A 13860-nucleotide genomic window follows, 5' to 3' on the forward strand; every position below is an offset into this window, starting at 1 on the left:
CATACAGTGCTCTGGATATATACTGTGTCTTTTGGTGCTGTAGAGTGGCCACTGTATTGAAACAAATTAGTCAGCCTTTCACAGGAGCTGTCAGGGGAAGTGTGATGTTCAGGCTATTAAATACAGCAAAGTTCAGATTTCAGTCGCTTCCTAGTATCATACTGCTGGCTACTTAAACTTCCTTTCATCTGTACTGCTTTTTCCTGCTTTTTAGACACCTACAATGTGCATGAAATAGTAATTCATGAAATATTTTCATCTATTTCCATGGTATTATATGATAATCTGTTTTTTACATAGTGTATTAAACAGTGTACTTATTTAATACCTATTTATTACATCTTTATTACCAATTCATAACAGTTAGTTGTTTGCTGTGTTTTATGAGACATCATTAGAGACTTCTTTTCAAGAGTTTTCTGTAAAAACATAAAAAATCTGCAAAGACAAAAAAATCAGGCATCTTAGGATCAAGGTCAGTGAAGCAGTGAACTGTGATGCTGCCTTCAGATCAACAATGCACATGAGACTACCTGGAGTCTTCCTTTACTCAGTCAGAGGATGTAACTTTTGCCATCCAGGAGGATCATCTTTACAGCTGGAGTACCTCTGGTGCACCTGGTGCATTTACTAGATGCTGAGTAAAGTATTTTTCATCTGATTCTGTACCCACCTCCTCTGGTTTAGAAGAGCAGTGTACGACCTTGGTGAACATCAAAGTACCACCATGGATGTTTGGCAATTAACTGTCTGAGTTAGTTTGCTACCAATCCCTTTATCTGAGAATTGTCAACTGGAGAACTTGAGCATGTTAAAGGGAGGACTTAAGAAATGATAGGAAATCTCATAGAAACTGACCATCACTGTTTTCTACACTGCATATCATATGAGATTGTTAGCATCTTTCACCTTTTTTGCCCCCTCAGCATTTCTTTTGCTTCTCATTTACATCACTCTGGATTTTAGTTTACATTTGTTTAAGGAATTCAGCATTATGGGCTGAATTCCTGTATCTTCTTCCACCTTGACTTACACAGGTGAGTAAAAGACAGTAGGTCAGTTTCTTGCATAAGAAACTTCTATAAGTTGTCATGTCACAGTATTTTTTTCCTTTGAAAGTGTTAAAGATGTATAGCATAGTGAGGGCCAAACTTGGGTATTAGTCCAAAAATGGAAATTCTTCCTCTTACTCTGAAAGTATTTGAGTATACTGTGTGTAGCAAAATGCTAATGCTTAAAGGAAAATATTGTTTGAAGTTGCATAATTTAAATGTAGTTTTTGAGAAATGCTAAAGTTAATTTTATTTTTCCTTTTTTTTTTTTTTTCTTCTGTGTGTGCACCTTTACCAGTTTTTTTTGATTACGCAAGTACCCAGTGTTTTCTACATAGGACAATGTCTGATTCAGTACACAAGGTGGACCATGCTAACTGAACTGTTCTTCTGTTCAGTAGTTTCATGTACTTTTCATTTGCTTTGTAGCCCAGTTCTTAACTGCTACATTCAATTTTCTTAAATGTCACCCAGTGTGGTATCAGAGTGCATCACCAACAGTTGATGCAGAGGACATAAACCTCACAGGGCATGGTGATAGGGTGGAGATCTAGGCACAGAGAAACTGAAGTTAAAATTTACATAGGTGAAGTATGCAAAACTCCCATGTGTCTTAGCACTTAGGGAACAGAAGAGTTTATGTATTCAAAGCACAGCTTCCATTGGCATCACTGTCAGCTGTGTGGCTGCTCAGCCTGTGAAGACACCAAGGTGGGCCTCCAGAAAATGTTGATCATTCAACTTATATTTCTTTAAAGAAATTAATGAGAATGGAGTGCCTGTACATCTGAGGGGAAATTGGACCAATGTGAGTAAAATGAAAGAGTCATGACATTTGGATATCTATTTTGAAACCCAAGAAGATACTCCATTAAAATATTTAGCATTACAAACCACTTCTGATATTCAGAACAGATGTCGCATCAGGTTCAGTCATGGAGTCCAGCTTTGCTACAAATGAGACCAGAGTGCTGTCCTGGTGTGCAACAGAGTGAGGGTATTTGGCTTATCTGCAGTTCTACAGTTTGTTACCTTCTTGAGAGCAGAACATTGGCTGAACATAATGCTCCCACAGTTTTATCAGCCACACATCATGTGTGCTGGTGGTTTTTGCCCCAAATAACATTGGTGCTCTGCAAAGGGAGATTATTCCTGAAATGGTGCGTTAGCAGAATATTCCTGTTTGGTGATGTTAACTCCTTTCCATTCCTTCTGTTCTGCTTTGTGTTCCTGGAGGATTTGGACCAGAAAGTTTTCTTCCCCACCTGTTGGGGGTTGCCTGGAGGAGGGAGGCATGAGCTCTTTCCTCTCTGCCTCAGGGCCTGAGTCTCCCTCTAAGGCTAAGCAGCTGTGAGCTGTCGGTGCAGGGAGACAGGGTCTCTATAGCTGTTGGGTTATCTAAAAGTGATCAGTGCTAGGAAAAAGCATTTTCCTGAAACAAGATCACTTTCCTTCTGACCTTAAGAACTCTGCTCCAGTGCATGGGGACAGCAGAGGAAGGGACACACTGATAAAAAAGGTAAAATGTGATATTTTTCAGTACTTTCTGGTGTTGACTGAAATTTTGGAGAAGAATTCAATCTAAGATGGACTCTTTGAAGATAGGATTTCAGTTCAAACAGTTACACTTTGCCCACATTGAAGGTCACAGCAAGGAAATATAAAATGTGGTGAGGGTAGGTGCTGCTGAACCTCAATACTGAGCAGTGTCCCCAATGCCTAGGTTCACAGCAAGGTTATGGATGGTGTTGACTTCATTAGGAGGAAGTTTTGCTGTTCTTTTGCTCTACGGCTAAAGCTTTTTACAAAAAGAAAAGCAATTAGTATACACACTGTGTATAAACACAGTTTGTTTTCTTGGAACAGCATTGCCCTTTATGGCAATGTTAGTCATTTTCAGATACTGCATAGCTATTCTCTTGGTGTGCCTTCAGTGAGCTTCTTTTTGTTGCATTTGAAATTCAGTTATGACTGTTTTCTCCTTCATTTTTATTATAAGAATTATTAAGAGGAAGAGTGATAGGTATGAATTCCTAGATAATGTCAGCAGGCTCAGCAGCTATTTACAAAAATGTTTTCTTTTGGAATAAAATTGCACTGTTTTCCTGATAGCAGCTCAGTTCCAACCATACCTCTGTTGCTATGAGGCAGCTCAGTGGATTTTACAGGGCACTGGAAGTGAAACATTTTGTGTATGATTTTGCTGCTCTTATCCAGTCAGAATTTCCCTTAGCTCTTAAGAAGTCAGTGGGGATATTTTCAGAACAAATACTGCAGGATTGAACTCCTGGTTAACACATTATATACATTGGAAATCAATCAATCAATCAGTCAATCAATCAGTCAATCAATCAACCAATCTATCTTCAGTCTAGTGGAGGAAATTCAGGGAAAAAATATCCTGAATCCATGCTGGACAAAACACACTTTTGTGAAAACTTTCTCCTTTTCCATCCCTTTCTTCTCTTCCTTCTCCCTTTTTCTCTTCCCCTTCCTCTTCCTTTTCCTTTCCCTACATGCATTTAAAGCTAAATTACTATAGCTAGGTTGACACACATATCGCCAGATGTACGGGCTAATGATTTTTAAGGTGTCTTCATTTCACAAAATGAAAAAAAAAAGGTGCAGCTCTAGGGGCTGAATTGTATGAAGGTGTTTTGCACAATGAGAAACATTTGCTCATTGGTACAAACAACAACTTATAAATCAGTGCTTCACTATTGCTACCTCTCTATCTGTTATTCACTGTTGTCATACAAGGGTTGCAGGTCTTTATGATCTAGACACAGTGGCATGCTTGCAGTAAGTTTTCTTGATTGGTTTATGGACACCTTTTCATGATAAGTAGCAATAATTTCTTTCAAAGTCTGGTGTTTACATAGAGAAAATTGTTACAGAAAAGTAAAGCAGAGATTTTTTTGCCTGGTTAGCAATTCTTGGGCATAGTTCAAGTAAATGCAGAGGAATGAGCAGCCAACCTGTCACAATTATCAGGTGCCATCTAAGTATCTCTGGAAAACTTTCCATCTTTTTTTTTTTTGTGTGTGTGCACTAAGAATATATTCATTGAGCAATGTGTGGTTTTAGATAAAGTGCATTTTACAGCCAGACAAGACAGAATTAAATGAATGTACAAATTCAAATATATGCAGTTCAGTTTCAGAGAGTGCTTTATTTCTGTAGGATTTTTCCTTAGTTGAATAGTTTAGTACCACTACGAAATAGTGCATCAAATACATTTTTCTTTAAAGCCAAGCTTTATATACTAGCAGGTTTCTCACTGCACAGCAGATACCATCAGACTCTGCAATGCACTTACTTTGCAATCCTTCTAATTGTTCCTTTTAGACTTTGCTTGCAAACTACTTTGCCACCACACTGCAGCTGCTGCTGTGTTTCAAAATGGAACTTCCCTCGTCTTTAAATTAATAGCTTAAAGGTGAAGTTGAATTTTGTGAGGGAAATAAACATCTCAATTTAATATTTCTAAAATTTTAATGAGGATTCTCAGAAAAGTAAGTTATATTTCAAAGTAGCTGGAAATTTGCCTGAATACAGATTTTTATTTGGTTTTAGATGCCCCATTTCCATTGGGTAATAAGAGTTGCACTACAGAAGATTATTAATTGAAAATTGAGTTCCTTATAGGCATTTGAAGTTTTTCTTCTTTTGTATTGGAATGAAAACGAAGGGCCATGTCGATTTTAGTTGGCTTATTTCTAATTTACAGTCCTGGTTTCTTATCAACAAGCAGTGGGTAGAGTGAAGAAAGCAGTCCCATTGATTTAATGATGGCTCTTGCTTGCTTGCTTTTACTGGTTTCTCCTGTATCTCAGCCTGCATATAACAGGACACTGATCCTGTCTGGATCCTCTAAATGAATGTTATACTTCTAATACCATGGATGAGATACTCTCAACATTGCCCTAATTTTTCTCCTGCAAAATCAATGCTGGAACTCCCATTGGCCCATATAATGCCAGAAATGTCAGTTCTGCTGATCTGATTACTGTTAGCATCAATTGGGAGTATAATGAATTACAAAGGAAAAAGGACAAAGTAAAATGCTATAATTATGTGGCCGATTCAGCATCATTGGCTCCAGAGAAAATTAAGATTTATTTTCATGTGTGGTTCCAGTTTCACTCTTTCTGATTAGTAGTTACAGCTTGCTGTTTAGACATAATGATTTAATTGCAGATATGACATGTTGACTGGATATTTTCCAGTTGCTGCTGGTTTGTCAGCATTATATCACTGTTGTACATGAAAAAAGTCTAAATGTACCTTTTGGAAATTAAGGGGTAGAATTTCAGCTGGTGTACAGTGATAGGATTCCACTGAGTTCCTTCCCTAGGATTTTATGTGTTGACTGAGGTTGTAACCCCAAGAGAAGGCAACGTACAGCTGAAGTGAATTTTTGTACGATGGCTTTGAAGTATGTTGCACACCTTTCAGGCTTTTTTAAACTTCTTTTTACTATTTGTGAGTTTGAACTAGAGGCTAGCTAAGAAGCTCCTGGTAGTAGACATTTTAAACAGGGTTACACAAAAGTTCATTCAAAACAGCAGAAGGTGGGAATTATAATTGGATTAGTTAAACCTCATGGTAGCCCCATGTGGACACTTTAAAAACTGGAGTTAAATGTTATTTCCCTTTCTTAGATTTATGATAGTGTTTTTATTATAATTTGAAGTTTCTGAGTTTAGTCTACTTCAGTTCTGAATGCAGTGTCCACACATAATTTCTAATGAATGTTAACTAATTCACTTAAAAATTAGCTTATTGATGAGAAATGACACTACCAACCATTACTTAAACATTTGAAAAAACATTTGATCATCGCATTTAGAGAAATGCACTTAAAAATAAAATTTTTTGTTCTACTTAAATGTAATGCACTGATTGTCCTTCTCTTAGCTGTAGTCTGAAATCACCACTGTCTATCTTTCTGTCCAGTCTCTTTCATAATACTTGGCACATGCTTGGACAGGACACTGGTTTAGGTAACCACTGTTCTGTTTTCCTCAATGCTATCTCCAGCTGCTTTTTCCTCTCCATTCATGGCCACTCAACACCACTTCATTTATACCAGTGGAGGGGTTTGGAGTCCTCCGTGGTAAACTTGATCAAGGAAGAAAGGATGTCCTCAGTGGGGAATGTTAGATTCACTCCTATACAGACCTTTTCAGAGGTCTAGACTGCAAAGTAGCATCACAAACAGGGGAATGGGTCCAAGGTACAGCAAAGGTTGTGGGACGTGCTTAGTCTGGCTGTACCACCAAAGGATCATCAAACTGTAGCTGAAGGCAGGTAGAGGAATGCATCTGATACTCTGACTATAACAGATGTGATAATTTTAAAAATAGGTAAGGACTATCTACATAGTCAGGCCTGCTATCTGCAGGCATTACCTTATACTCCTTATGTGCTTGCTATAATCAATGTAACTTTGATTCCTACTTTTTGTTATTGTAAGTTGAAATGCTTTTTTAGTTAGTTAAATACTTGACCTTTGAGTAACTTTATTTTTTGTAGGAAGAACACATTTTATTGCAGTAATAGATTAAAGTATAGGAAGAAAATCAACGTTTTTGATCCTCTGGTAGAAACTGCAATGAAAATATATTCTATGACTCTAGTGTATTCTCTATGTTGAGAGTTTCTTACTAGACTGCCTGAAAGCAGTTTGGGGCACTTCTAGTAAAACAATGTAGAAAGTGAACCACTTGTTTGGCTTACTTGTCCAGAAAAAACCTGTTTCCAGTTTCTTTCTTAGATGGCATTGGAGTAGTGCTTTGACAACTGGTCTAATAACAGCTGTTCTTTCAGTTTGGAGGTAGCTCTGCAGCTTGACTCACTGGTACAAATTAATTCTTGACACAAATAGAGTTAACTCCCAACTAATTTGCCTTACACAGTGTTGACTGTGACCAGTAAGGTGATTTAAGTAATTTACCTACTCCTTACTTTGTTACTTGTCTGACTGCCCAGACAGGAGGGTGGTCACTTCTCTTCCTTATGGCTGTTTCTTCAGGATTAGTCTGTTGTACAGCTGAAAAATACTGCAAATCTAGTTGGCTATTTTAGCTTTTCTGTTCAATAGTCTTCCTCTCTTATGGGAATCTTTGCAGTTTTGTAGCTAGCTCGTGGTAGTCCTTTACCGGTGGTTCTCACTCCCTCTTGTTTGCTGCTCACCTTTGCAAACATATGCACTACCCTCTGACCCTTGCCCAAGCTTTATTATTTGAATGTTAGACAATGTTAAGATAATATGTGATAGCAGATTTGATGTTAGCAGTGTGAAGGAAGGGAGGAGAAAGGGGCATGTTATAGTCCAAGAGTCAGCATCTGTCACATAGTGTCTGGTGGCTTAAGATTAAGTATATGAATTTCTAGGAAAACAAACACACTGGATTTGATACCTGGAGCCTTAGAGCATGATTTCTACCTGAACTAAATGTTTTATTTGTAGCGTTAAATCTTCGGTGATATACAGCAGTCATGTATAAAACCATTGAACAAGAACATATTGTAGGCCAAAGGGAGGAGAGTGTGCACTGAGGAGTAGGAATGAAAAAAAACAGAAGGTAGGTAGAGGCAAGTCTGCTTTTCCTGAGCCTTGAGAAAGGAGAAACATAGCCACAAGAATTGGAGATGAAAATAGTTTGCTACTTTTTTCTCCTTCACATAGTCGAATTTTCCAGTTATCTTTAGAAGAATGAAGTTATTCAATATCATTCTGTTTCAGATCTCAGCACCACCCATGTAAGTCCGGAACTGTTCCTTCAGCTGTGCAATCAGCTTCATACAGGCTAACTGAGAAAGGGGTTTAGTCCTAGATTTGATATTTTGGTTTCTGTTTATAGATGTAAAATCTCCCCTGAAAGTAAGACACGTGTTTGGAGACTTATTCCTCCTCTACAGTTGCTTGACCTTTTGGTATTTATCAGTCACAACTTTTGTTAGTTGTGAGCATTATCATGTCTGGATAGTGGGGTAGTTAATTTATTTTGAAACCATGAGGCTTAGTTACTAGGTAATATTGCAAGGAAATGAAAGACTGTTCCCTTTTAAATAATCTCCTTTTCTTAAAAAAATCCAATACAATAAAAAGTCTGAAAGCTTAATCAATGCAGAATTACTAAAACCATCTTTCAAAATCTTTTAGGATTTTTCACTGTTCCTACTGCTGTTCAAGCTACCTTCTCCAGTTTTCAAAACATTTCAAAAGCATTGAGCCTTTTAATTATCTTTTGCAGGGGAGATTAAGATTACTGTTTGATAACACATTACACTGTAGTCTAAATCTGTTGGGATTTTGGGAAGGATCTTATGTTTTGGTTGTGCTCTAAATGGACTTTGTTTTCATGGTATCACAGAGTCAGGATATTTATTTGTATATTTATTTAATGTTAATACTTGCTAAGGCATGTTAGAAAACTGCATTGTCTGATTAATTTTTTATTGATAGTGGAGAATGTATCACATTCCATTATTATTTTTGGCAAAGAGTGGCTTCATGTTTTAATGTGAAAATATTGGGAACGATATTACGAGAGGATGTGTGCTGAAAATGTAAACCCAAATGATTACTTCTGGATGTGTGTTTTTGATTTTCATGTTGAGTGACAGTGCCCTAGGGTCTGCGAACTCTTCCTACCTTCTTCATGACAATGAAAAACTTTAGAGGCAGCATTACAGTGAAGGAGACTGGAAGAGTTGTAGAAGAGCACTCTTGAGTTGTTAAAGAGATTTGCATGCCATCTTTTGTGCTTGCATACACTGTAGGGTTATAGATGACAGGAAGGTGGCTAATGCATATCTTCATGCTCCAGCATACTCCAGTCAATGGAACAGCTTTTGTCTGTGATAGACTTGCAAGTTTATGATGGGAAGCAGCCTTGCAGCCAGATGGTTTTGGGCATATGTGTTTTTGAATAAGTGGCTTTAAGTCACTTTGCCTCCTTTGGAGCTGTGCTGAGCACAGCTTAGATTCAGACAGCTGTGTTTTCAGTGTCATCCTCCTTTTCTGTTTTGTGGCTTGCATCTCTCTTCTGTTTGCTTTGTTTTTTCTACTGAATGTACAGGCTAAGGGCAGCTAATACTCCTGCCCTGGAGAATTACAGTGAATGAGAGCATGTTTTCTGCCCCTGTGCAAGCTGCTTAAGACTTATATATGAGTCCCCAGGAGGAAAAATGAATTATATTCCTGCTTGTTCCATCCTTAGAATAGACAAGCAGGGTATGTATAGATCTTTGGCTCCTATTTTACTACTTCCTGATATGTATTTGATGCTGATATGTCTTACCCTTTTAAAGCTGAATGCCTGTCAGTGGAAGAGGAAGTGAGGGTCACCGTCTGGTAATGAAAGTTCAGGCAGGGTCAAAAACTATCCAAACTACCTTTGGAGTCACCCAGGTGAGGTGGTGGTATAACTCTGCAGCAGAGCTGGGAGTGGTTGGGTCTGACAGAGTTCTCAGTATAAAACCTGTAAAAGCCCTGGGGTGGATGCACATTCCATAAAGATCTGTGTAAACATGAGTGGCCTGGGCAGAGTGAAGTGGGGAACAGTAATGCAGTGTGTCTTCTAATGCCAGAAGTAGGAAGCAGCAGATGAAACCAGTGGACAGGCAGGGATTTGGAACAGGTATCACACAACAGATCACTGAAGTGGGAGATGCTTTTTCATAAGGTTTTGCAAATGCTGACTTGAATAGGTTCAGAAAGCAACCAGCCAAATTCACAGAAGATAGCATAAAATGCAAGGATACTAATCTGCTTAGGATTTCTTGTGCTGTGAAGTGCTGGATGATGGAAGAGCACTTGCGGGAGGTACCACTGTATGCTTTTCTAGTTTTATCCTGTTTCCAGGTGTCTGCTGCTGTTTATTGTTGAAAACAATATATGAGAGTTGGAATGAGAGGATATTTTATGGAACCTGGTTCAGAAGCCTTTTGCTCTTGTGCCTTTGGAAAGCACACTCAGATTTGAGATGGCAGTATGGGTTTACTACTGAAAGTCTATGTTGATACATGCTGTCACTTAGGACTGCTTTTTGTTCATGTGTTTGATAGCACTCCTAGTTTTATGCTGTGTTTATGCTCTTGATGCAATTTTCATGAAATAATGACAAAATTGACGATTATGTTTTATGGTACAAGGATCGTACCAAGATGTTGTATTTCTTATTGTATACTCTTATTTCATGGTAAAGGTTAGGATTCTTTTTGTTTTTCCTTGTGAGATAAACATGTTAGATTGGAGGATAATAAATTTTTAACTGAGCGACAAGCCACATTTAAACCTCCCAATCTTTGTATTGGAAGGAAAAAAATCAAATAACCAAACCCAAAAGAGGAGGGCAAAAGCATTTAATCTCTCTAGAGTCTTTCTGAACACAAAATATGAAAGTCAAATATAATGTCTAATGGTAGACTGATAAACAGGAGTATTGCCTGGGTGAAGTTCTCAAGTGTTCCATCCATTTTCTTTTCTCTGTAATGATTCTAAATGCATCTCTCAGAAGGACCAATACATGCAGCATTTTCTAGTAGTGCTTAAAATGTGGATCGTATATCTGTTGTTATTTATTTACCTTGTCCCACTTTTGTTTATTGCTATTTTAGCTTTCTAATTTGCAATTCAGCTTCTTTAGCTTTGGAAGCTATTGAATGTTTCACTGTGCCTTAAATGATTCTGTATTTTTAGACAAAATGGAGGCACAGTGTGCTTGCTATAGGAGCAGCCTATAAAATGTCTTTTTTCTGAGTTTGTCTCATGACATTGTTAAGACTCAGCACTGCATTTACAGAGTCAGTGTTCTCATTTAGCCTTCCTAGTCTGTGATTAAATGGGAGTTGTTGCTTGTTTTACTATAAGTTGGCTGACAAAAGCTTAATCTGTCACAGGTGCTACAATTTGTGTATCAGAAAATGTGCTTTCCAAATACTAATTATTCCCAAAGTATCTTACTTCACACAAAGCACAGATAACACAGTCAGCAAATTTGTCCCAGTTTTATCATTGTGCAGTAAATTAGGGTTTGTCTTCTACCATTGTGTAAGTGTAGATGGTTGAAATTCAATTGTAGAAGAACCAGTTGATGTACAAAGTCTGATCTGTTTTTTTCACTTAATTCTCCCAATCAAATGCTTGAAATGTGTGTTATTCAAATAATCACTGCTGAATTTCACTTCTGTAACTGAATGAGCTGTTGTCAAGGAACATGGGGTGGTGGGAAACAACAGTGTTGTCTCTCCAGAAGTCATTTTAAAAAGGAAGTATTTTGTGCTTGAAAGACTTAGACCCAAGCTGGTAATATGCTTAAACTATTAATTTGGGTAGTTATTTTAATATGATGGAAGCTTATTGGAAATTGTCTTTCTGGTTGTTGTGGGAGAAGAATGGACCTTCAGTTACTGAAACTGTGGCAGAACAAGAGAAAGCATTCAGTTTATAATCTCCTCAGACTGAGTCACAGATGGCATGAAAATACACTTGTATGTCCCTGTGTACAAGAATGGAGTTGGATTCCTGTTGCATGTCCTCCACTGCTCCCTGTTGTGGCGAGCCTTTGTGATCACCTGTTACAACCCTAGTTGCCAGGATGATGTATTTTGACACTGAAGGGCCAGGATCTCCCTAGATAAGAGTCTGGAGTTCAGATGGACTATTGCTCAGTTAAATCTTCTGTAATGAATCCAACTGTCATCCGAGTGAACAAATTTTTGACACTAGACAAAGCAGAATGACCTGCTAAAATAGCAACTGGAACTGTGTTTCAGCAGCTTCTCCTTTCATTGCCAAGAATTACCTAGGAACCTTTCCCAAGATTAGACGTGTATTCTAAATATATATATATTAAAGATATTTACCTTACAGAATGACTTTCTCTGAAAAGGAAGAGCATTGAATGTTGTAAATGAAATTTCAGCAACAATTTTTTCATTGCAAAATAGCTTAAGAAAGTGTTTATTTATTCCCTTAGGATGGACATATTGTATATTTCCAGATTTCTAACAAATGCAAACATTGATGTGATTTAACTTCTAACAGCAGTGATGCACAGCTCTAGTTGTTTGGCTTGTGTATTGTAATACTGATTTTTATTTTTATTTTGTTTCTCTAGGACTACTTAACCATTCACAAGTATGGCAATGCAGCCAGAAATGATCTCTGGAACACACTGTCAAAGGTAAAATGCTTTAATCTATTGCACTGAGGGAGAAACAGGAATCTGTGATGGTGTTTTTCCTGGTGAGATCAGGAGTAAATAGTGCATATTGAGATCTTTGAACCACAGAGCAAATATAAAAACTGATGCAAAGAAATTCCATTTGAGTTAACCTAGTGGCAATATTAAAAATATGAGTTCTGGAGCATTTCTGTTCTTTGCTATGTTGGAATATGCTGCATGTGCTGTGTCACTGATATGCAGTGAAAGACTTAATGGAATCTTTCACTGACCTCTGTGGCAGCACACTGAGATCCATAAGCTGGAAAGCACATGGAAGTGCCGAGCTTTGGCGCTTCCATCCACGTGTGTTTGTGATTTTGTATGCAGTTAAGATTTTTGTGAAGGACAAACCTATTGAAACTTCAAGGTATGGTGTAAACTGAGAACTATTTACTGTGACATTTGGCATGCTGCAGAGATCTCTATTACTATATCCAGGCTTGGCTTGAGTTCTAGAGCCTGGTCTAGGGCTCCACATTGGCTATAACTTCTGTAAGATGAGCAAAGCATGCCTGAATTTCTCCCCTGTGGGACTAGTCTGAGCTAGTCTGCATCTTCCCCAGAAACAAAGACCGAGTGGAGAGCAATGTGAAGTACAGTCAGAAAGTTTTGGCACAAGTAGCAGTTCAAGCTATACAAAGCATGGCAATCTAGTTGTAACTATTGACACCAAAGCTAGGATTCAGCTGGAGGTCAAGACATCTAGACAAGCAGGTACATACATGTAAACTAGGTGTCCAAAATCTTATTGTTCTCACTGAGTCTTCAGTTGTCAACTCACAGTCTTCTAACAGCTTGTACCTTACTCTATCCTCCCTGGCTTCTAGCTGCCACATTAGAAGCACATCTGTTGTAGGTATGCTGGTTCTGAAAGAATGTGTTGAATATTTTAGGATGTGTCATTTGACACTAGTGAATAGGAACCACTGGAGTCCCAGAAATCTAGTCAATGTAGTCAGCAGAGCATGGAGAGTAATTCAGTTGGCTAGCCACTACATGATTATTTTATAATAGGCCTGAACCACTGTCTGTTGACTAGAGACTTGAGATAGTTGTTCAAATATAGGCAACTAGTGTCAGATTTGATGCAGTAGGATGTTTAAGGCATTCAGGTGTGTCTAACCAATTTAGCATAAGATATATGGGGAAATCTGTGCTCTTCTGGAGTGGCAGGTAAAGGTCAAATAACATTAGTCACCTACATGTGGGCAACTGAACCAAGTCCTATGTCTGTACTGACTGCTAATGAGAGTTGGACAAGTAACATACAGTCAGCCTTTTAAATCTAGGTCTTAATCTGTAGTTGAATGTCACTGCAGGAAACTTTCTTGCCTTCCTCTGTTAAAGCCTCTGGGACAGTTCTGGGCAATGGGAGGTTGGAGGAATGAATGTTGTCTTGAAAGAACAGCAGAATCCACAGCTTCAGTAGGGAAAAAATGAGACTGTATTCTGGTCTATAACCACTATAGCTATCCTGTATGCTCATATCTACTGTTGCACCTAATAATTCTGTTTGTATCAATTGTAAATGCATTTGCTGCCAGTCCCTTTGTTCCTAATGCAGTGCC

At 38.1% G+C, this 13860-nt stretch overlaps 1 protein-coding gene across 1 annotated transcript in view; it reads left to right on the forward strand.

Annotated features, from left to right (window-relative positions):
• Positions 1-13860, forward strand: part of TRHDE (thyrotropin releasing hormone degrading enzyme) — a 213232-nt gene that overhangs the window by 125527 nt on the left and 73845 nt on the right. The window contains exon 8 of the mRNA XM_066183262.1: positions 12185-12250. Within this exon, the coding sequence (XP_066039359.1) occupies positions 12185-12250 (66 nt within the window). The remainder of the gene's footprint in view (positions 1-12184; positions 12251-13860) is intronic.

This window comes from Chamaea fasciata, unplaced genomic scaffold (genome assembly GCF_029207755.1).
Source record: "Chamaea fasciata isolate MVZ Bird 193981 ecotype frontalis unplaced genomic scaffold, bChaFas1.0.hap1 SCAF_5, whole genome shotgun sequence".
Taxonomy (NCBI): domain Eukaryota; kingdom Metazoa; phylum Chordata; class Aves; order Passeriformes; family Sylviidae; genus Chamaea; species Chamaea fasciata.